Here is a 26,269-nt window from a genome sequence, read left to right on the forward strand (position 1 = left end):
TGTGGTATGATAGAACATGAGACAACTCTGCACCAGAGACCAAAATACTTGGAAGTTGATTAACAACTATAGTAGGTCACCGTACGTGCTTACACAATGAGAAAACCCATACCGCATAGTCAGCTATAAAAGGCTCGTGCAGAAGAGTGTTCTGGCGTTGATAAAGAACTAGGATCGAAGACTGCCACTTGATTTGAAAGTCCACTGGATGAAGCAGAAATTTTGCATTTTAACATGCTTCCCATGAACTCTACAAAGAGTTATAATTGATTCATTCACATGTAAAGTTCGTGATACTTTCGCTACCTGCAGAATTGCATTTTACGTGGCCATCTGAGACTCAGATATTTCATTATTATAGTCAATCACATCATTATCATGATTAAAGCGTCATATTTCCTACAAGATATACAAATTGTGAATCATGACATACTTAATAGTTATACTTCATTTTAAAATACCATTAGAAAAACATAAGATACGACATAATACTACTTCTGACGAGCTACTGTATCAAAATATGTGGCGTGCTTAAAAGTTTGTATTTAGATAATGAAATATAGTTCCCCGCTACCGCTCTGGTTAACCACAATATGGTGTAATTTAAGTATAATTTTATAATGTATATATTCTTTTATGGTAATATAATCAAACTGTGCTCGGGTGTCTTGTGTTATCATTGTTAGTTCACGATGCATCCAATATTTCTGTGCAATACATGAGATCTTATTATAGCTGCTAAATTGGTGTTTATCTATGATTTGGTCATATCAAGTCATCACGATCATGGTACAAATGTACATGTAATATGCATTTTTTTTTACATTGATGTAAGTAATTTAATATATAAACAAAGTGAAATAAATGACAAACAGATAAAGCATCAGGCTAGTGATACCAGACCAGACTTCATGCGTAAAGAAGTAATGCATAGGACCAATCTCGTACGTGAGTCAACAGATATTTTAGCGTAAATATTTTTTTAGAGATTTGGTAAAATTGTAAATATACAAAATGACACAGAAATTAAAAACTATAGGTCACCACACGTCCTTCAACAATGAGCAAAGCCAATACCGCATACATTGTAGTCAGCTATACAAGGCCTCGAAATGACAATTTAAAAAAATTCAAACGAGAAAACTAACGGCCTTATGTATGTTTAAAAAATGAACAAAAACAAATATGTAACACATAAACAAACGACAATCACTGAATTACAGGCTCCTTACTTGGAACAGGCACATACATACATAACATGGCGGGTTAAACATGTTAGCTGACCCCCCTTGTAACCTGGGACAGAGGCGTAACAGTATAACATTAAAACAAACTATAAAAATCAGTTGAAAAAGGCTTAACTCATCAGATGAATAAAAATACAAATAATACAAATACAAGTGGACGTGGCCGGGTACTTGTACATCCCAATAACAACAGAGAAATACTAAGTACAGATCTGAGAGTACTCGCAGTTACTGACAGCTAGTTCAAAGCTACTGACTAATAAAAAAATCATGCATCTAAGACTACAATTAGTACGTACTTATTACAATTGGTCAATTGTATCAATTTTGACATAAAAAAAATATTTTGATTCTCAATAATGATTAGAGAAATTGTCATTATACCATTTGTCTCAAGCTACGAGCATACCCGATATCAAATATTCGGAACAATGATCTTTCAAGTCTTTTTATTAATAACCAAAATGACTTTTTTTTCTACTAAGCATATAACTAATAGTTTCAAAAGGCATTATCAATTTTCCTCTCAAATGTGCTTGTTGCATCTTTCATTTCTGTCGAAGCGGACACTTTTACAATGATATAAATTGCATTCATACAAATTTGAACTATAATCAACGTTAATCATAGGCCTTTTTGAAAATTATTTTCATGCTTTTAAAACTATGCAATACCATAATTACATGACCAAACTTACAGTCACGAGTATTACAAAAAATGAAATAAAACTTTCAGAGATGGTCAAGTTTCGAGTAACTTGTAACATCATGTTTTCAATTCTATATTATGTCATGTGTCCACTGGTGTTACGACTCTGTAGTTTTCGTTGTACAATATCTCAATATGGTCAAACACAACACAACTAGATAATTTCATTATTTAATCTTTTTTAAATAGTTTTCATGTTCCTTTTTCGTTTTATTCACTAGTGCATTGAACAATATCTGAAAACCCTTATGAAAACATTTGCCCTCATTGATTAATTTTTTTATATCATTAATTTCCAACCATTTTATCCATTTTCAGTTAGATATAAAATCGATGTACAATCTAGAATAATGATGGTAGTATATTATTGACTCAAGTTACTGTCAGTATTCTCAAAATATCGAATAGTTGTTCGGAATTATTATTCATATATTAATATTGCTTGCTTTTGTTGATAAACAATCCTTTACATTAGTATTAATTGTGATATGATGGTAGATTGGCGTAAAGTCTCGTCATGCATTTCGTATCATTGTCTAACAACAAGTACGTGAAATCAGAACAATTGTAACTCGACTATTACCGATTTGTTAAGTCATTAGTAATTAAGCAGTGCAATTGTAAGATGTGTATTCGATAGAAAATAAATGAAAAAAGTATTTAGAATAGATTTGTGGGAACGAAGAAAAGAAAGTATCGATATTCTGTCATTATAAAACATCGATCACTTCGTTGATTAAAGTGGTGAAGTATAGATCTTAAACTACAGTCTGTGTATAAGGATTACACCTAAGCATAACTAGCTGAAGGACTATTGGTCGCTTATCAATCAAAAGGCGAAATTATCTTTAGCGGATAAACATTGTTGAAACAGTCACCAATTATAGAAATATGGTTGATAAACTAAGACACTTCATTGTAAATTTTATCTGTATTTACAGTTTACCCGGGAAAATGCACCCGTTTATCGAAATTGTCTGATAGCAGAGATGATACTAGAGTGTCAATCAAATTTGTTCATTCATTGTGGGAAAGAAGACAAGTATTCATCTTTCATAACCATATCATTATGGCAAAGAGAAATTACGAAAAGTTAAAATGTGTCATATTATTAATGATGTTTGTTTATTGTGTAAGTGCTGGTACTAATTGTGAAAATGAATGTCCAAAATTATGCCATTGCTCCGGTTTATGTAATTCAAGAAGAGTTGATTGTTCAGGAAAAAACCTGACAGCGATACCAGATGGCATTCCAGAAGATGTCGTAAATTTGTAAGTTATATTTTACTTTTGTATTCACAAGGATACGTTTAGTATAACGAGAGGTAAATTAGTAGTGTCTTTTGATTATCAATCAGTAATCTTAACAAGACACTGTATATAATTGCTGCAATGGTGATACAGCTGGTATGTTTGGTGTATCTTACGAAAATGTAGGAACATGTGCTAAAACGTTTGTTTAAAATTTTGATTAGTACTATATATATCACCTTTGAACTTTAAATGTTTGCACCAGTCCTAAGTCTTGTGTTCAGAAATTTTCATTTGTTGATGCGGTTCATAAATGTTTATCGTTTCTCGTTTTTTTTTATATATATATATATAGATTAGACCGTTGGTTTAACTGTTTTCATGAATTTACAATAGTTATTTTTGGGACCATTTATGGCTTAATGTTCGGTGTTTGCCAAGGCTCTGTTTGAAGACCGTACTTTGACCTATTATAGTTATCTTTTATTAATTGTGATTTGGATAGAGAGTTGTCACATTGACATTCATACCGCATCTTCTTATATAGAGTTTCATAAATTTCCTAATATACATTGTACATGTAGGAAATTATCTAAAATCATTAACGTGGTGTACGTTTTGTACATACATGTACGATTAGGTATAAATAATAAGATTCTCAAATAGAGATTGCAATCACTTGTATGAATATCTATATGTTTCCTGGCAGAAAATTGGGACTACATTAAACAAGAAAACAGACTGTACTTTGTATTCATACATACTATTCTCGACAAATTGCTTTTAATCTGGTGGTACTGGTGAACATATGGTAGTTCTGTATTTTCGGAAACATTTTGTTTGCCATTATTTTCATATACCATACATACGTGTAGGTGTGAATCAAATTTGGACAATTACAATAACATTTTGGTTCCTTATTACCTAATGGTATACTTTGTAATCACGGAACTTTACTAAAGACAGCATGAAAAGAAGAAACTTTTGGTTGGTTAGCAGGACAACTACTCGTGTTACAATTCGCTGTTTCAGAATCTAATGCATTCTTCAAAAATTTACACCAAAACGTCATGATTGGCTGAAAACGTCCAAAACAATGGAAATTCAACCAATGACGTCACGTTATTTTCATTTTGGGCTACGAACAATGAGATTACCCATGATTCTTTAGATTCTGAAACGGCCAATTAGGGGACCTATCTAGACTATTGTGGTCAGAACCGCCAAGACCGTCAGTTTTCGAGAGCACTTAAAACTAACAACAAACACGAAGAATTTAAATCACTTCTGATTGTTTGCCTAAATCTATTTGTGTCCTTAATTTGTTGTTGATTACTTTAATCTCAACTCATTTATTTACTTGCTTTGCCTTTCTACTATAATGAACAATATCGAAACCTCAATATATTTCTAGTTAACGTGGATAACATGATTAATCAGAACATGTATTGCAGCTTTTATTTATAGTCTGTATTAAAGTGGTATTAACGAGCAGAACAAAAGATTTAATCCTATAGGTCTTTAGACGTGTCATCATTTTCCCCAAGCCATAATTGCTTTGTTTGTATATTGGCAAATGAATGCTATTAAGTAATATTGTTGAATCCCTCGGCCCCTAAATAGTGGTATTAACGAGAAGAAAAAAGATAAAATTCTATAGACATGTATCCTCATATTGACCTAGAAATGTTTGTACATACGGAAATGAATATTATTTAGTGAGAATTGTTGAATCCCTCGGCTCCTTAATAGTGCTATTAACGAGCAAAAAATATATAAAATTCTATAGACTAGTGTCCTTATTTTGACCCAGACGTTGGTTTGTTTGTACTAAATTCTCAAAGGAATTCTATAAGTGATATATGTTCTCTTCCTAGGGTCCTAAAAAGCAATACATGTAAACATAAATATCAATTAGTTATTGTGTTGTTTTGTAGTTTATTGTTGTAGTTATTATTCAATATTATGATCAAAGCTCTACAAGCGTTCATCATATTTAGGGGAATTCCCCATGCACAGAAGAGTAATAGTTTTGTACCAAAGTAAACTAACACTGTGACGTAAACGAAGACATTTGTTTTCACTCTATAGCTAGTAGTGAATCTTGAATATAGATTCGTATCTCGTTAAAAAACACATTACTGACAGTACATTACAGATAAGTATCTTCAAGTTAAAATATATAATTTTTATGTATCAAATGAAGCCACTTGCAACAAACTGCTATTTTATTAGTGCTCACTGTAACAATACTTATTGTTCTATTGATGATAATTTACTGCAATGAAATCATTTTCCGGGTGCGAGATTAATTTTACTCTCTGTATTAAACGACATATCCGTGGCCTTGTGCTGCTGTCTCCTCTTGGTCGGGTTGTTGTCTCTATGACACATTTCACATTTCTGTTTTGAATGTTATTTGCTTCATCATTCACTTTTGTTTCTTTACCGATGTATATCACAACATTACACAAAGGTAAACCTTATCGATTGAAACTTATTGAATTATTAAAGAAAATGTGCAAGGTTTATAGATGAGCTTTTGTCCTTAAATTGCTTTTTATTTTAAAGGCTAGTTTATATTTAACAGAAACTGTTTTAAAAATAACATTATAGATTTAAACAAAATAATACTTATACATTTTTCAATGTTTTTTTTAATTTTTTTCAACTATTGATCTAACTTATATGATGAAGATTGATATTATAGCATGTAACAACACCTTCGTTTCCGTTTGTAGATTTTTAATACTATAGTTTGTCTTGTAATTCACATTTCCCTGTGGAATTTTGATATTGATTTCATTATCCATCATAAAAGATAGAATTGGTATTGAAGTTCTAGACCGAGAAATAAAACTGCTACAATAAAGATTCAATTAGAACACTTAATTATAAAAGAATACAGGAGGTCACATCGGCTGTGTGGAATAAAGACGCGTGTACGGGGAAAGTAACGCTATCTTCACGTGAAAGAACCATTATAGCTTCATGCATATTCTTTGATAGCTTCATTGGTGGTCAGTGATACATAGTACAATTTCTTTCCTTATCATTATACCCTCATTTCACCTTGTAGTCTAATTTCCAACCATATTTATGTTAAACAAATCGCGGTGACACCTTGTAGACCCTATAAATATAGAATTGATAGTCAACTTGTTCATTTAATATATTTGCTACTGTACGGTAGGAAATCAAGAAATCTAAATTCCTCCTTAATAGATTCATTTGATTCATTTCCTATGTTTGAATTCTATAGAAAAGTCGTGATGTCCTGGGAAATCTACGAAGACGGCCCAACATGGTCAATTTCTTTCGATTATCCAATAATGTAGACATAATTCTGCACGTCTAAGAAGAGTAATTTGTTTACCGTTACAATATGCACTTGAATTTATGTAAGTTAAAAGACACATAAGAATAAACAAAGACAGCAGCAATTGCCAACGAAATAAACACTCCAACCAAGTTAAAATGTATAAACATGGAAAAAAGTATTGCAACACCTTGATTTTTTAAAACTTGAAAAATCAGCCTCTTTTTTTGGATGAAATACAATAAAATATGTGTATAATATTATTGAAACATAGTTTATGATAACATTGGCATTGAAACGAACAAAAAATGTTTGAAAAAAAAATGATTTATATAACCACAATTTTAATACCAAAATGGAGTGTTTTTTGTGCAAAAAAATGCATTTTACAACTTTTACTGTAGTCGAACTTTACAATGTCAGACATTTCAAAATTAATCCTTAGATGACTGTTCATATCATGGTTGATCGTTATACACCGAAGAATTAGTACTTTGTGCGCAGCCACCATTCAAACGGATAACCGCATCTAAACGTCTTCTGATTCCTGCCATAAATCGACTAATTTGTTGCTAAGGTAGCAGCAACCATTTCTGATGACGGGCATTGTTTATTTCATGATGTGTTTGAACTGGGGTGTCCTTTGCGCACTTTCCGCCCAATAGTGTCCAAAATATGCTCGATATGGTTGAAATCCGGGCTACGATCGTGCCAAGAAAGATGAACCGAATTCCATTTGAACATTGGATCTTCCTCCACGATGCTAATTTCCAACTTTGGCGAGCTCTGCACTACATTGGATACGGGAAAACTGTGTGTCTGTTCGTTAGCAAAGGTCTCCGAAATGGTCTTATCGCACGATAACCAGTAGCGATGAGTCGATCTCGAAAAGTTCTTGTTAAAAGGCTCCTGTATGGCCACCACTCTCTTTTTAGGATTGTCTTGTATGCAATGGGTTTCCTTCTGACCAACCTTCATTATGCTTGATTTTCCTTAGCAAATGGTATAGGGGGTCTTCATTATCTCGGAATGTCTTTAACAGCATTTATTGCCTGATTTATTCTCAAAACGACTTATAGAGAAATGGTGATGACCAAAAATACGTGCAGTTTTTACAGCGACATCCCTGCTTCCCTTATGCTGATAATCTGCCATCTTGCTGCAGTTAAGAGTTGTCCAGGACCCATTATAAGATGTCAATCACATAACTTTAAAAATTTGGTTATTTAAAGGGTTGAAAACAATGAGGATAAAAACAACTGTTTTGCTGTTTACGGGTACAGTAGCTGCATGTGCAGATAAAAAATTATCGAGTCGATATTTTTTTTTATTAAACTCAGGTGATACTTAAATAATGTTTAACTAGTTCTATTTTACCAAATTATATCCCAAAAAAATGAAAAGTGTTTTTTTAATTTCAATTTCAATTTGATGTTGCAATACTTTTTTCAATGTGTATATAAAAAGTTAACATATATAGTTTAAAGTACAGCCCTTCAACACAGAGCCTTGAGTCCAACCAAATAACAAGCTATAAATAGACACAGAATGATTAGTTCCCATGACTACTACTGAATTGCCAACCTTACTTTGTCTTGAACTTCACGTCAAGCTAACTTTTTTTTAGCGAAAGTCTAAATCACGACGAAATGAAATAAGGGAATACATAGATTATTTCTGTGTTGTTTTGGTATCTTGTGGAGAGTTGTCTCATTGGCAATCAAACCATATATTTTGTTATGTGTATTTATACTTTATAGGAAAGCTAAGTAAACTTTTACAAAAAAATGACTTCGACATTAAATTACATCTATTTCGAAGGCTTCATTTATACATGCATTTCTTTCTATTCATGGTAGTGAAAAGAGCGAACGAATTAGTAATTTCTATACAAAATTATCGAGGCTGTCTGTTTGTACACTTGTTATGATCTGTCTGTCCTTTCATGTATCGCGTTGCAAATTAAGCCATAAAGTGGTATTGATTTGCCAAATGAAGTAGGCAAAATGAAGCGGTTATATTAATGATGCCAATTTTACATACAAGTTAATCAAGTTTTCCTCGGATGTTTTATTTGATCTGATAGAAAAAGATGTTATCAATGACACTAACATGACGCATGACATATGTTTTAGAAGGATATAACTTGTTATTTGCGTGTCTAAATTAGAACTTCACTTCGGACAATATCATTTTTTATTTCCTAACGAACATGGCGATGCAATCACATACTCTGTACTTTTCCTTCATAACCATACGAAAACAGAGTGTACTTTTTCTGAAAAAAATATAAAATGGAAGAACTTTGACTAGAATTAAGTGATTGGTGGGCATTACGATCATAAATGTTGTTCAATAATGCTTGACGTTTAACTTTGTTGTTTTTTTATACAAATTCTAATAATTTAATTTTGGATGTAACGCGTCTTCTGATTGGCTGACGTTATTTTGTAATGAGCCCATAGACATAATTTAGTCATGTGACCGTGACGTCATCAACGTTTTTTCATGGTTTTCTACGGTTTAAAATGGAATTTAGAATTAAATTATAAGAAATGAATGTAATATTTTTTCTGTCTATTCGAAATAACATAAAAAATGTGGTGCACACTGTTAAATAACCCGCTACGCGCGTTATTCAGTGTGCACCAAATTTTTTATGTTATTTCTTCATAGACAGAAAAAATATTACAGTCATTCCTTAAATAACCGTTGATTTTTGATGTAACGCGTCTTCTGATTGGCTGACGTTATTTTGTTATCAGTCCATAGACATAATTTATTCATGTGACCGTGACGTCATCAACGTTTTTTCATGGTTTTCTACGGTTTAAAATGGAATTTAGAATTAAATTATAAGAAATGACTGTAATATTTTTCTGTCTATTCGAAATAACATAAAAAATGTGGTGCACACTGTTAAATAACCCGCTACGCGCGTTATTCAGTGTGCACCAAATTTCTTATGTTATTTCTTCATAGACAGAAAAAATATTACAGTCATTCCTTAAATAACCGTTGATTTTTGATGTAACGCGTCTTCTGATTGGCTGACGTTATTTTGTTATCAGTCCATAGACATAATTTATTCATGTGACCGTGACGTCATCAACGTTTTTTCATGGTTTTCTACGGTTTAAAATGGAATTTAGAATTAAATTATAAGAAATGACTGTAATATTTTTTCTGTCTATTCGAAATAACATAAAAAATGTGGTGCACACTGTTAAATAACGCGTTATTCAGTGTGCACCAAATTTTTTAAGTTATTGCTTCATAGACAGAAAAAATATTAGTTATTCCTTAAATGTTAATTAACTTTTTATGTTTGGCCGAAACATATTTCATGTATCGACGTAAAATCTATAATATATACACTTGTCGCATTTTACATTTTTGTTTGCTATACATCTATAAGAATTGTTATGTGCTGGAGCAAATTGTTGAGGTCTGGACGGGATTGACAGGACAATGTATAATGGTCAATACATAAAACTAGTAAACAAGTGAAAATGCAAACTGATTAAAATTAAAAGTGTATATGTTGTGTACAAATTGTAATGTTGTACAAATTATAATTTGTACAGAATTTTTGTACAAGTTATCAGTGTTTTATGACCTGCTGAAGAAAAATGAATGATGCAAGCACACAGTCTCTTGCTCCGCATATTTCTGTCAATTTTTCACAACTTCATGATACAGTCTAATACTGAGCATTGATATAAAAACATTATAAGACCTCACAAAGATTTTGTATAGATATGAATATGGTATAAGGAAAAAAATAAAATTAGAATTTAAACCACTCAGGTATCCTCATTTCCAGTTTGAAGGCAAGGAGAATAGCACTAAATGTTAGGTTGACGTATATTTGTTTGAATTTAAAACATTACACTGGTACATTTTATAAGTTAAACCTGTATCCCCTGTTGCAAGAAGGTAGGTGTCAAAAAACTTATAACTTGTACAAAAACCCTGTACAAATTATAATTTGTACAAACTTACATCTTGTACACAACATATATAATGAATAGAAAACATATGGATCTTGAAATGTGTTAAGCATAAAAAAGTGAAGAATCCTCTCCCTCCCACGACACCTCCTTACAACCACACTACCGTTTCAGACCCTCAATTTCATCTTTTATCATTTTTTGTCTTTATAATATCATTTTCAGAAACGAGTTTCAGTCGTGTTAAATGGTTAGCGGGACAATATGGATGAATGTTACTGTAGGATAATTTATTACTCATGACGCGTTTATTTTTACTAAATCAACCAGTAAATCCAAGGCTTATCATTACTTTTTCGAGTAAGTGTCTATTCCTTTTGCAACTCGTAGACCTGCTAACCTATTTATATACGACCTACACCTACCACTTCCCAAAATAGAAACACTGATACCTCTAATTCTAAGAGTTTGACAATACATTGTTTCATTTTATATTATACGAAAATTACATAGGAAAATTTGTAACCGTCAACACTGTGTTTTTCAAAATATTTTGATGCACACAAAACGTCTTTGATATACAATCATTCGTTTTCAATATTGTTATTTTGATTTCGTTTTTAAAAGTACAATTTATTGAAGCAAATATATTTTATGATGTTACATAATTTATGCGCCTAGCTCGTTCGTTTTACACTTCTGACATACAACTTAGAACTATTCTCTGAAACGTTTATTTGATTATTCAATTGCGAACCATTCAAATCAAATCAATCTTGATGTACTTGATTAGAATTAAATCAGTAAAGGATATGTTTGGTATTGGTAAATCATTCTGTTCCCCTTTGGGGATAGACTATACATTCGCTTATATATAATTAATAGTTAAAAACACGAAACATAATATGGTTCTTCATTTTCTTTTGTATGACATTCTGTATTCTGTAGTTGTATCAATTTTGAATTGCGCATGATCGTGTATTTTTGTACTAATTTTACGTTGTTGTATTTAATGTACTCGAAAGAACAACAGTGATGTTGTAGTGCTCAGTGGTGTGATTTCTATATCAGCAGATATTTAAAGTACTTATTATATAAAAATTCATGTTCAGTATCTACAAACTGCACCACGGTCATAATATTTCAAGGTCGTAAAATATATTAAGATTCAAGTACATTGTAGTCTATCTTAACATTAATCGTCGCCTCGTCTAGACGTGAGACAATTTAGACATATATATAAATATTGGTAAAACACTTATCAATAATTCTTAAAGACTGTTTGCTGATCTCAAGACGTCTTATATTGAATAGTTTCCAGACTTGCTGTCTCATTGATCCGGCGTCGGCGGCGTAACAAACTTCTGAAAAGCTTAATATTTCAGTTGGTAAAACACCTGGTCTTATTGACGCATATTCTGAGTCTTTCAATACTGGTGTTGTTTTCAGTACTATATCTTGAATATTCAAATAAACAAATTACATTTTAAGAATAATTTATGACAAAGAACCTTTCAACGTAGATTTTGTTTTGGACTTCGTGTGGCTAAGTATCATGTTTTCTATATTGTGTTAAGTGTACTGTTGTTTGTCTTTCGATTATATTTCGTTTTGGCCATGGTATCGTCTGTTTTTTTTTCTTTCTACTTAATCTTATGAATTTGAATGTTCCTTTGGTATCTTAGGACTCTCTTTCTCCATCTGGCAAAATGAAGAAAGTATTCAAAACTATCTCGAAAATATTTCACATCGAAATCGGTGGTAATGTATTTTGCGAAAATGTATTTCCCCCATCTATTACTAGTACTTTTAATTGAACCCCTTTTGTACTTTCGAATTTACCACCGTGAATTTATACGCCCATTAGATAATTACAAATTCTGTTTCCAATCAACACACTGACTAGTAGACGGCAATATTATAGTTTTCACTACATGATACGTGCAATCAACGTCAATATTGTCATTCGCAAAACACGTTTGGAAAGTGGTAAATGATACTCATGTGATCATTGTGTCACTGTGGGGTAACATTTCTGTCACTATTAAATGCAAATTAGTGTATAAATATTGTGGATCCTGCAGATTTTACTAGTTCTCGTGAACCCAAATCGAAAACAAATGCACTTTATTTGCACTTTATTTGCTCGATATAACATAACTGATGGCAAGAATTGGTAGAATTTTATATCAAGAGCACTAATGAACATACTATCTTATGTTTCGTGTTTTCAAGTAATTCAACATATTTATGGACGTTATACAGCAATATATAGTTAATTGAAATAGTTATCAATCATATACTGAAAATATGCGTGGTTGCAATAAGCATTTGTGGAATCAATTTAATAATTGTAAAAGGATTTTTTTATAAAAGTTTGTGTAGTGGAGTATATATTTGTTTTGATATCTTGATATTAGAGATCGGCATCCTTTTTTCAACATTTGATAAGGGTCTTAATGTTGGTTTACGGAATGAGAAAATGAGACAAAAATGAAATAAAAAAAAATTGCCTAAAAAAGAAAAATAAAGAATCAGGAGGTGCTATAAATGGATATAAAATAATTGTCAACCAAGGTATAGAACATAGATTAAAGAGTGAATAAGTGAAGAGCCCTCTCAATCTGACCCTTGTAGTTACAATGTGTGTGGCAAGATCTCAACCTCTTTATCACCCCAAGTTTAGAAACAACAACCAAAAAACAATAGACTGTCAAATGTTCTCAATCAACACAAAATCAGAGGATAAACGGAAAGCATAACAAAATGACAAAGGCCAGTAATAGAACAGGAACATTCTTGCGCAACAAATGTACATCTTGTGCAGGGATAAACTTCTATCCCTTTTTATATTAGATTTAGGATGAAAGTTTTGTTTTTTATATCAATACACTATTTTCATATATATCATATAAATTAAGGTGACAATGTAGAGAAGTAAACCTTTAAGTAGATTATCAAGAATATACTCAACTTTTGAAACACATGTTAATCATGGAAATCGCATCCGAACAGCAAACGTACACATAAAAACCCTTTTAAATAGATATAGGAAGATGTGGTATGAGTGCAAATCATACTGATTTATAAAATTTAAGGTTCGGTCTTCAACACGAAACAGCAAGCTATAAAGGGCTCCAAAATTACTAGTGTGAAACCATTCAAACGGGAAACCCAACGGTCTAATCAATATAAAAAACAAGAAACGAGAAACACTTATGAACCACATAAACAGACGACAACCACTGAACATCAGATTCCTGACTTAGGACAGGTGCAAACAATTGCAGAAGGATTAAACGTTCTAACGGTACCAAACCTTCTTCCTTTACTGAATAAAAAGTATAACATCACAACATAGAAAGACACACTATAAAATACCAATTGGAATGGCTTTTCTCAATAAAAAAAAAAAACGTAGGAACACGTCATTACATGCACAATGAACGAATACATTGGATTTGTGAAAGAATGTAAATACATAGTTAGTACAAATAAGGGATGAATAAAAGTATAAAAATAGAAAGCTTGATACCATACACAATTATAATACACCAAACGGATGTTGTTTATACTGTTAGGCATTTAAAAATATTAACTCTTTCAAAAAATGGAGAGAATTGTTGAAAAATTCAAACAGCTAACAAACTCGTCTTTTAAGGAAATGCGAAGTTGATATTTTAGTATAAAATCAATGTTTTAAAGTATTCATGCTGCAAATAACCTGTCATCTTTAAATAGAAATTATATTGCATTACGTGATTTAGATGCAATATCTTAATCGAATATTATAGTGAACGAAATCATAGTATTGAGGAAGGTAATGCATCTATCAGTTTTATGTTTAAAATTGTAAAAAAGTTTTTTACATGCTTCGGACTGCGCCGCCTGTTACAGTAGTTTATTATATAATATGTATTGTTTGTATGATACAATTGTTATCTAATAGTCGATTTTAGTTATTTGTCATGAGATTGTCGTTCGTTTGATAAGTTTAATAAAGGCAATAGTAATTTAACAAATCCGTGTTACAAAATAAAACCGAGGGAAGCACGTCAACTATAAGAGGAAAACAAAGTAACAACAGGAACACTGAAATGTAACAAAAAGAAAAGCCAACCTGATTTATTGACTAGCCAAACCTCCCGCTTTATGTCAATGTTAACAAATATCGCTAAAATGACAGCACTACGTGACAGAAATATAACAGAAACACGAGCAAGAACATTCATCACAGAGAACAAATAACATAATAGTCGACACATCATGCAAACTGCAGAACAAAAACGAACTTATTCCATCAACAACACTGTCAACAGGCCCTTTTGTATCTTTCGTCGCTCTTCTTTGTGCTAAACAGAGTCTGTCTTATCAGAAAGGTGAACACAATTTAAAAACAAATGAACATGACTTCTTAATTTTATTAGAAAATATAGAATACCAATCAGCATGACACTAGAATTTAAAAATTTTACTTGAGTTTGTATATTGTCCTCTTTCAGTTCATTTAAACAAAAAAAAATCATTCTGTATTGTCTTAAAATATTTAAGTTGGAATCCACAATCATCATTGACTGTATGAACGTTTGGTTAATTCGTTTATAAATCATGTGTTCAATAATTCGAGCACATCATCATTATAAACAACACTTAATTTCTTTGTCATTTAGTATTTTGCTGGAGAGTTGTCTCATTGGCAACCATACCACATCTTCTTTTATAAACAGTTCATGCTTCTTGTTATGCTTTCTTGTGCTTCAAGTTGATGGAAGTCTACTTGATAAAGTAACAACGGGATTTATTGGAAAAGTTGTTTCAATGTATGTTTCTTTTATTATCTTGTTAACTGTTGGTATTAAGACGTGTTGAGATGAAAATAAAACTTATAAAACGTAATCATCGTCAGACAATCATGGAAGAAAAGTCACTTATATGGTTCTACAGTGTTAAATCTGGAGATATTGATGATTAATGAGCTACATGTCATCCTTTAACAGTGTAAAGCGATACCTTGTCTCCTTAAATGCTTTGAAAATCTGGGTTGAGTTTAATCTTTTATATATTTAAAACAAAATTGATAGGTTATGAATATATTGTACCTACCAAGTAGACTGTCAAACAGCAAATCAGAACATGCGCATGCTTGACTTAAAATATATTTTCTATTACATTTATGTAGGTATTAAAAATAAAAACGAGAGCCGTGGTGTAGTGGTTAGAGCATCGGACTACTATCACAAAGGTTGCTGGTTAGATTCCCGTCTGGGATGAAAATTTCAGGAACTGAATTTTCGGCTCTCTCTTGACACCATTTGCGAGTATGGTCTCGAGGAAACGATGATAGTTCGTCGGAAGGGGACGATAAATGGCTGACCCGTGTTAAGAGAGAGCCATATCTCTTGCATGTTAAAGACACCCTTGTAGATTTCGAAAAAGAGCAGGCTAATGCCGCTACAAGGCAGCACTCGCACCCGCAAAGTGGAAATGGATTAATATAAGTTGCAAAACTTGTTTCCCAATCCACTATAAATAAATATGTTTAAACTAAAATGAAACATTTATACTTTTTGCCAAGATTATCAAGTTGATAAAAACCTGAGTATTGGGTTGTAGTCTTTGATACGCTCACATGTAGAATAATTAACACATTCGACGCATGACATTTATAAAGTGTCGTTTCAATTTTTTGATTATGTTTTTATTTATGTAATAAAAACCATTGTTTATTTTAAGTTGTAACTATAATATTAAAAAGGAACTTTCATCATTTGGGTGACCATAATATAAAATCTGTATCTCATATAAAAGAAATTAGAATTGTTCCATACACCGTACTCACAATCTTGTCATCTTTATCTGTTCATTTGGCTTATAAGAATTTAATACAGGTTTAACACCTGTTTTGGAGAAGATCTCTTCTTCGTAGACTTGTATAACAAAATCTTCACTGAGGGCAATTTGTTTAAAAAAGAATCAGCAAAAATGTAGCATTTAGCAGTATATATTGTTAGACATATTGTATATCTTTTAAGGAGACATTCATCATCTATAAAAACTCTACCACAATGATTTCAAAACATAAAATGCAAATTTCCCTTTTCTGAGGGTACACTCTCATATTTATAGCATTTTAATTTGTATCAGACGGAATTTTTAGTACGTATGAACGTTCGACTTTATTTTACTACAAACGATGCATTCAGTTTAATCATGTAAATACTTGACAGGTTTTGCTTTTGATTAAAAAGAAAGAGTAAACTACTTGTTGACTCGGTTTATGGCAAAAACATATTAACTTTTGTGTATTCTAATTTGTATTATCTGATATGTAGTGTTTGTGATACTTTAGTACTTTCAAGGTTGAACAGCACGATGGATGATGCAGGTCTAGCTTTTAATAAACACGCGTCGAGCAAATAGTTTGACAATATTTTGTTGACTGTTATCTGTCTTGCAAAAAGTGACACTTGTCGAGCACCAGATTAACCGTCGTGTTTTGGTGAGTTTAGTGGTTCTCAATCCATCGTTTTCTGGTATAGTGTTTCGTCGTTTTTAGATTGCCTATAGTGATGTATGTCTATATTGATCTTACCCCGCTGTTATCTTCTATCCCTTTTTATATTTGATTTAGGATGAAAATTTTGTTTTTATATCAATAAACTATTTTCATATATATCATATAAATTAAGGTGACAATGTAGAGAAGTAAACCTTTAAGTAGATTATCAAGAATGTACTCAACTGTGTTTTGTCTTATTTAAAGGAATGTGCATACTATTTCATAAACATTCAATTTGATTTATATCTTTAGTAGTTAAAGACCCCATTATGGTATCATAATTTCATTGTACCCAATAACTAGATATACAATTGTCTTATGTATGGCACTTATTTCACAATCGTTTTAACCATATTTTAAAGAATGTTAATTAAGTTTTATGCAGATATCTTCAAGGCAGTCAATACCAATACTATTTAGTTACTGTTACTGTCTTTATCTCAACCGATGTATCGATACTGATGATCTAATATTGGACTGAATTAGAATTAATTGACCGCAAACTACTTTCACAGAAGTTGGTTAATTTTTTTTTTGTTTTTTTATGAAATGAAAAATAAATATAAATTTTTCTTATACGATGCTTTAGAAATTGATTTAGTTATACTGGTTCTCTTTCGAGATACAGTTTATGTTAAAGATACATGTAATGCATATTTTGAGGCGTTTCTTGTCGTATAACACATTGAGATGTGTCAGTATTGATCAAATGAAAGACCGACCGTAAGGAGTTCTTTATTTGGGGAATTCTAGTACCCCGAGGTTTGTTAAAATCATCTTAACATGTTAATTATCTGACTTATATACCATCAAATCTATATTCGTTTCTGCATTAGATATATTCAAATACCGGTATCTAATTCATCCTAATATGAACAAAACAAAAAACAACATGGAATGATCAAAACTCCGAATCAATATGGTGCTTATCTCATGCTTATTTCAACAACCTGTTCAAGTTGTATCCACGAGCAATGCATATTTATATATCAAATCAAGGAGTATCAGAATGGACCAAAGTTAACATATATGATCAGTTGCAGACATAAAATGTCACTAGTAAATAATGTAACGACCAAATGATGATATTTGCGTCCGTTGATGTTGTGAAAAAATTATTTTACTGTCATCGATATCCTTCCTCATACAATGTTTGGAGCAATCCTTTTTACTAATGGACAGAGAATGCTGTTAGGTTATAAAGAATATGACAAAGTTCTGGTTTAATATCAGTTTAGGTACTATAAGACAATTATTCCACAAGTGTTTCTTAAAACGGACCTTTCGTTTTTAAAACAAGCGACTCTCTTCAAATTAATCTTACGATAACATTGATCTTAAAATATATTAAAATTGTCCATGGCTTATGAGTATTTTATACGTATTCTATTTTGCGGAAAGAGCAACACTTACTGAAAATATTAAATATTCATTTCAATTATCGTGTTTATGTCTTGTGAATTTTAAATTTTCAAAACACAGTCATCATGTATTACTCGGTGATGGTTTTAACCTTGATCTGGATAAAATCAGATGTTAACGGAATAGCAATCTAGCATTACAAGTAACCAAAACAAAAAAATAATGGCAGCAATATTTGATTCTAAGGATGCAACAAGTAGAGCTCATACTGTGTGATCATTAAATGCAACATATTTCTTGATTAAATATGTCAATGGAGAACGCAATAAGTGCCACTATTGGATCGTTTGGTTTGCCTCAAACACATACGTTAGTCATGAGCAACCAATTTCCAAGTTCATACGATATTCCAAGGTTTGCTTTATCTTGATAGAGGGTTACTGCTCACATCGAAGCTTTAAAGCAAGAGTTCATAGTAGTACATGTTGAAATATTCCTTCAAAGAATTAACGGACGCCATCATATTGGGTTGACCGCGATGGAGTATCTGTTTCACAGATGACGACGGATTTGTTCCAATTGTCGTAACTCCAATCCTGTCCTCCTTTTTACTAATATGATCTACCAAATCATATTATTCATCGGATTTGTACTTGCCCAAGGAACAACACGATAATTGCTATACGAGGAGCATGATACGCTTATCTTTCCGAATCAAATGAGATCATCCCGATTTTTGTGGTCTTAAGATGTTGTGTTTTGTATTACTTGAATATATTTTGATGGCTTATTTTTGTCTCATCGTATATTTATTTTATTACTTTATTATGTTGGTTATGAGAAACACAACAGCTACCAATTTTGGGTCGATAACTGTATATAATGAAGATAATTTCAAAATACATGTATGATATTTTGACTGTTAATTGAATATCACAGCGGGATTTGTATGCATAGCTGCTTATTTTGTCGGCCACCCTCCCCGGTCTCCGGATCATTTTGCAGTTTATGCGATTCCCTCCGATTTTTTGTAACCTTGATATGTATCTTCTTTAATAAATTAAGAGATTTAAACGTTAGTAAACTATTGTAGCCTTAACTTGCAAAACAGTCGTCAATGTTATCGTTCGATAGTTCCTTCTTCTGCAACAAATGCAACAAAATGGGTCATTTAAACCGTCACATTATTACGTACTGGTTCTGCGATACGTGATAATTATATCCTGTGACCTAAATATCGTACTAATTACTGACAGTCTTTGATCGTCATTTACGTCAAAGATACGATGTATGCTCATCTGCATATATAACAGATCTGTTACTTCTTATATCACGGAAGAGGGTATAACTCTACAATCAGTTGTCAATTAATATACTTATTTCCCTAATGGAAACCTTTCATTGTCGAAAATGGATTGCTATTTACATATTTGAAGCCATATAGTCTAGACAATTAATATGATCTATTACCTAAACACGGCTAAAAGTAAAGATTGATTCATATACTTCCACAAAAAATAAAATACGGTTAAATTTAGTCATTATATGATCAAAAGGTATAAGTTTTCAGGAAAATCTTAATTGCAAAGATAAATTCGAAGTATTAGAATTGTAATATCTTATTTTCAAAGGGTCAATCAATCAGGTAATTAATGCAATACATTTTGGTGTAAATAGATGTTATTATGTTGTAATGTTTAGCGGAGTTTTAAGCATAGGCCGTTTTTGGTTATAATATTATTATTTTTTTCTGAAGCAAATTTTATGTTGTCGTATTGAGAAGTTTAGCTAGCTACAAAACACAAAACCAGGTTCTACATAATAAAATGTTTGTACCAAGTCAGGAATATGACAGTGGTTAACCATTCGTTTGATGTGTTTTAACTTTTGATTTTGACATTTGATTAGGGGCTTTTACGTTTTGAGTCTTCATCGGAGATCAGTATTTTGTGATTTTACCTTTTAATTGTATCTTTGTTTGTCAACAAAGTGCCAAACAATACTATAATAAAAGTCCCATTCAACAAGTGAAAGTTCACAAAAACCGTCAAAATCAAACGCTGTCAATCAACACATTCGTATCAAGTTAAAAACAACAGTCACATTTTCAAATATCGTACACATACAACGAAAATGTTTCTGGGTTCAACCTTGTTTCATAGCAAGTCAAACCTCCAAGTAATATACATGGCAGTTGTTTATAGCTCCACTATATTGACATAATTGAATGAGCAACTTTTTTGACAAACTAATTTGGAGTGACAGTTTTGTACAGCATTTTTATATTCGTAAGATCATGAACCATTTGTGTTAACAAATGGCACTACAAATTATGTTTACGATAAGACTAAACATGGACAGCACAAGCCCTTGTATGTAATCATTGGAGAGCTATATGATACTTTTTTATATTTAGAAGTCATTAGATGTAATAGAAAAAAAGGCAACAGTAGTATACCGCTGTTTGAAAGCCATACATCGATTGAGAGAAAACAAATCCGAAAAACAAACTAAAACTGAGGGGAACACATCAACTTTAAGAGAAAAACAGCGAAACAACATAAACCCATTGTTCCTTCGCTTATGACGTGCATGGTTATAATGTCACAAAAACTCACGCCAATTTATTTAAAAAACATTTTAATCTTTTAAAAAAAGATAACAGTCTTTATATTAAATCAGGGGAAGATATTTTCATAAATTCTTCATAAATGTTTCAGCTAATGTATCATAGATGTTACTTTTTTTATTACTACCAAACCTTTAATCTCAATAGACCAATCCACAGACTGACTTTTATAATGTAATCAACGAATCATATCTTAATTGATGAACATTTATCTAAAAACTACACTTTAATTGATACAAATGTTTTAGTTGAAATCTTACTCTTAAATAAGTACCAATGTATTTTCAAAGAAAAAATATAGAATTATGCTAAGTTGAAGTTATTTTCTAAAAAAATCGTAGATGGCGAATCATGCTTTGTTAAAGCAATTTTTATGCTCGATTTTACAATAGTGTTCTACTGTAAACGATACGTACATTTTTAATATATGTTAAACCAATCTTACAATTTAAAAGCATATAATTCATTTCAAGTGTTTCTCTGATTAAAAACAGGACGACGGACCTTTACTATCCTGATCAACAGAGTTATCTCCCTCGATTCATCAAATGTAGTAAAAATTAATTGTAAAAGCAAAAGGTTTATTAGTATTCATTTTTCTTTTTTACATTACTAATTGTTTCTTCTTAAATATTCATGCATGTAATGCGATTATACAATGTATCTCAAATATATATCAGCTTTGATAAGTGTTTGTCATTACTATAAATTTTCACTTCTATATACTTTGAACAAAAAAATAATTAGTTTTGTAAAAAAAAAAAAACATGTCCATTCTCAATAAAAACTGTATAAGGTGATCAACGAATCATATCTTAATTGATGAACACATATTTGAAAACTACAATTGAATTGATATACATGTTTCAATTGAAATCTTACTGTTATATAAATACCAAATTGTATAGAAAAGACGTATATATATATATATATATGCTTGGTTTGAGTTTGGTTTGTTGTGATTTAGTTTTGTTGTTTTACTTATTTGCAGTGTTTACTCATTTTTAGGCTAAAATGTTTTAGAAGATAAAACTTGTAAAATTTCATACATATACTGAATACCATCAATTCATTTGTATTTTGATTTTTTTCAACACTGATCACTTACCGAGCTTTAAACTATTATTCCCTGTAAACATTAAGCATGTAGGATGAACATATGAACATGTTTTGTGGCTCTAATGAGTCACAATGTTTAATTATTAAAAAATCTTGTCTAAAGTATTGATATATATATCAACATTTTGTTATAATACGAGTGCCTGTGTTGCATGCGTGACATAAATAATCGAAAAAAGAAATAAATGTCAATATAACAGTAATAGATAGTCTTACTATCATTGCACTTGTTGCAATAAAAAGTAATGGTGCTGTCTAGACAAAAATGAATAAATGTATATTTGTTTCAGTCGTATAACAAAAATGATGCTCAAAACGCGTACAGATACATTCATAATAAGTATTTTTTTTTCTCGTAGATCCTTGATAATTGGTAAAAAAATAAAATGACTTGTCGAAGTGATTCAACACCATTTGAGTTTTATCAAGACTTCATTACTAATAACTTTATATTTTTTTTTCAGAAATATTACTTTAAGGAGACTTAACAGATTCTCTGATTTACTGATAATTGTTTATGATAAAAGACAGAATATTGAATTGTGTTTTTCATCAAAGTATGGTTGAAGCTTTGTCTCGTTATTGCAATAATTCATTTTGCCTTAATGCAAATAAATATATTTATAGACAGAATTTAATCTACTTCAACAAATAACTCCTACTACATGTTTTTTTAAAGACATTTGGACTTTTCAAGGTTTTATTGAAATCCCAATTATTCAAATAAAAAATCACTGATTCTGACGTAAAGTACATTGAATAATGAGTATGTTTATATCTTGACATGGAATACGTAGACTTTTGAATTGAGAGCTGATAAGATTTGCATGTACTTTATAAGCGTTATTCAAATATACTGCGCACTTTAAGATTTCCTTGATGAATGTATCAAGGTTTAAATTATATAAGCCTTGTGATTTCATTGCATTCATGTCTTGTTACTTAAATGTACAAAGAAAGTCTGCAAACGTTCAAACGAAGTAATTTCAATTCAAACTTCAGACACGAATACATTCTTTTTAATTCAGATTTGATGGAATGATAAAAGTGATTTTTGCTTGTAAGGAAAATATACAAAATCTCAAATACTATTTGCATTTGTAAGTGATGTTTTTCTTTGATGATTATTTTTCACATTCGTTGAATATAAGAAGGACATGTGTACTTTTTTGTCATTGTCCTTTCTATATTTCAACGTGACTGTATTTAAATTCCATGATGACTGTTTGCTATCATGTTGTTCAGTTTCTTGATATACAATGTAAGTACCTGTTGCAGTGAATTCTTAACTTATAATTTAATACTTTTTGGCTATTTTATCCTTTCGACAAAATAACGTGGGTTGATGGGAGATGAATGCATTCATTTGAATAGTTGATGAATACTCATAAAAGCAATGCGTGGGTGACCTTGATAAGTTAAAGCTTGTGCTATGTGTTGAGGGATGCGCTTGTATATTAAAATCCTTAACCGAAACAGCTCCTGTTTATGGCAGTGACTGTCCGTTTTTTTTTTAATTTGTCAAGAGCCTCACTGTTTCTTCTCCCAAATACACAGAAAAAAGGACTAGTGTCTATATTTGTTTTGTACTGAAAGAAATATTAATTATAAGTAATACATGAAGACTAAGATGACAACCTTTGACTAGTTTTTGGTAGATATATTTACAATGTTTATAGAATATCTATATCATTACATAAGAACTGATTAGAGAATAAAATTAATATTTTGTAGTTTTTGGTGTTTTTGATGCGCTTTCTGGAATTAATGTCACCAGAAACATTTAAACCCAAACATTTGAAAGTATAATATATTAAAGTACGTTCAAACGTAAGGCGAAATAATCTTTGGTCTACATATAAAATACCTTAAAGATCGTATCATTACACATTTGTATTTATAAATGATCTACGTTCCTTACAAGTACAAGTAAAGGATAATTACTTTGATAAATAATTTATTTGTATCCGTGATTTGGATATATATAATCATGACTTAATTGTTGTGTTGCTAAAACGTTCTTGACTTTCATAGTGGTAATTGCTGACTTTATGTTAGTTATTTTTGAAAAATTGATATATTTGATCCTTTATTATAAATGATCGATAGACGCATACAAAATTGTGTTCAACGTTCAAACGTTTGTGCACTCTAAATATCCCTATATTCACATCGTTCAATATAAATCCTATGCAATCAATAAAAAAAACTCGGATAGCGTTCGCGATGCATGGTCAATGGGGAATCCCACTATACAGAAATACAGAAGATATAAAGATGATACAAGTTTTACACGAAAAACAGGAGCTAATGGCTCAGTCAGAAACACCTTAATTGTCATTTTCTGCTGGAAAAATGGACATGTATGGACTGAACCAGAAAGGAATACAGAGAAGAGTTACAGATCAAAACAAAATATCAGAGTCAACTGCCAGTTTCTAAAAAAAAACATGTACAAAAAACATTCATATACAATGTGTGTCAATGCATGTTATACTTTTAAATAGCTGATATTCTCTGAGTTTATTTGCGCTATGAAAGACATTAGTTCTGTAGTATAAGTATCATATCACTTGCGTTACAGCGCAATGGGGTTCCACTGTTTAACCGTCAGCTGAACTGTCATTGATCTGTTTTAAGACCTTCATACGTAAATAACACAGAAATAAAAATAATTTACTTTCTTTTGTAAAATAGAAACCGATCTTATTACCATATCAAATATAATGGTATACAGTGTTTATAACATGTCTTAGTATATAATTGATGCTGAATACAAATAAATGTTTCTGTATATATAGTCGAGAGTTTGATTTTGGCAGGTATTATGAACAAACCCTTTTTGAAATTACCTTGAATCTGGTATTTTTTAATACTTTTTCCCTGTCTTTTATCATAGGCAAAAAATATATACATTGGACTTACTTAACCTTTTAACTATTTTCCTGTATTGAGTGTTCTAATCATATTGCGTTTTGAAAATTGTTGCCTTAGTTCGTTGAACAATTGAAAAGATATAGATATAGGAAGATGTAGTATGAGTGCCAATGAGACAACTCTCCATCCAAATAACAATTTATAAAAAAGTAAACCATTATTGGTCAAGGTACGGCCTTCCACACGGACCCTTGGCTCACACCGAACAGTAAACTATAACGGGCCCCAAAAATTAGAAATGTAAAATCATTCAAATTGTGTATATATAAAACGAAACGATTAACTAAGGAATTTGCCTGTAAATAGAACATAATGGTTATTTCACACTTTTTTGTACTTTAATATAAAACCTATGAGATGTGTTACGATGAAATGCATTTAAAAAAAAAACGAACTCATGTCAAATTGATATCATGGCTGTTACATCCTTTCTAAAATTTCCTTTCTCAGTTAGTCAAACTTCATTATAATAAATTTAAAGGTCGTTAATTTTTTAACGATATGTAAATGACGCCTTTAATAGGAAATTGCTAAAATTAAACTTCTATAAACATGCACAATTTCCATTCATCTTTTATACATTCATTTTGTCGTGAAAGTCTTCAGGGATCCATACCTTTATATCAATACTTAAATTTCGAACAGCTGTTTTGCAAAAGAAAATTCATTTTTGCCTTAAGCATGTTGATCATGAAGTATGTGTTTACCAAACATTTTATGAAATACTTAACTCCTAGGTAAATTTAAAAGGAGGAAATTGTAGTACAGCAGACAAAATCAACTGATCGACTATTTCAACTTACGGAACAAATGGAAAACAACGGTTATATATCGGAACTCGGTACACGCATCCTCTTAATTGAGAAAAAGGGGGGTCAGACCTGTGTTTATAGCTAGCTAAATCCCAAGTTGTATGACAGTTGTTTATATCAATTTCACAAAATTGGTTACCAACCCAAATAGAAATTATTAGTTGACTTATAAATTATTGATATCATTCGGTAAAACTATGTAAATATACATCACAGACGTAAACAGTAGATTTGAAGCAACACATTAAAGTGCATATGTCTGGTAACAGACATCTTAAACTTTGGGAGGAAACAATGTTTGTAGCTTTCATTCTTTCAAGAGAAGTAAACAACTAAAAGAAATAAACACAACATACTTAACGAAAACAAGAAC

General features: G+C 31.1%; 1 protein-coding gene across 1 annotated transcript in view; it reads left to right on the forward strand.

Moving 5' to 3' along the window:
- Positions 1-2,579: 2,579 nt before the first annotated feature.
- LOC143083102 (uncharacterized) overlaps positions 2,580-26,269 on the forward strand; it is a 70,218-nt gene continuing 46,528 nt past the window's right edge. Inside the window, exon 1 of the mRNA XM_076259335.1 lies at positions 2,580-3,227. Coding sequence (XP_076115450.1) covers positions 3,025-3,227 — 203 coding nt within the window. The 5' untranslated portion in view covers positions 2,580-3,024. The remainder of the gene's footprint in view (positions 3,228-26,269) is intronic.

Source organism: Mytilus galloprovincialis, chromosome 7 (assembly GCF_965363235.1).
Source record: "Mytilus galloprovincialis chromosome 7, xbMytGall1.hap1.1, whole genome shotgun sequence".
Classification (NCBI taxonomy): domain Eukaryota; kingdom Metazoa; phylum Mollusca; class Bivalvia; order Mytilida; family Mytilidae; genus Mytilus; species Mytilus galloprovincialis.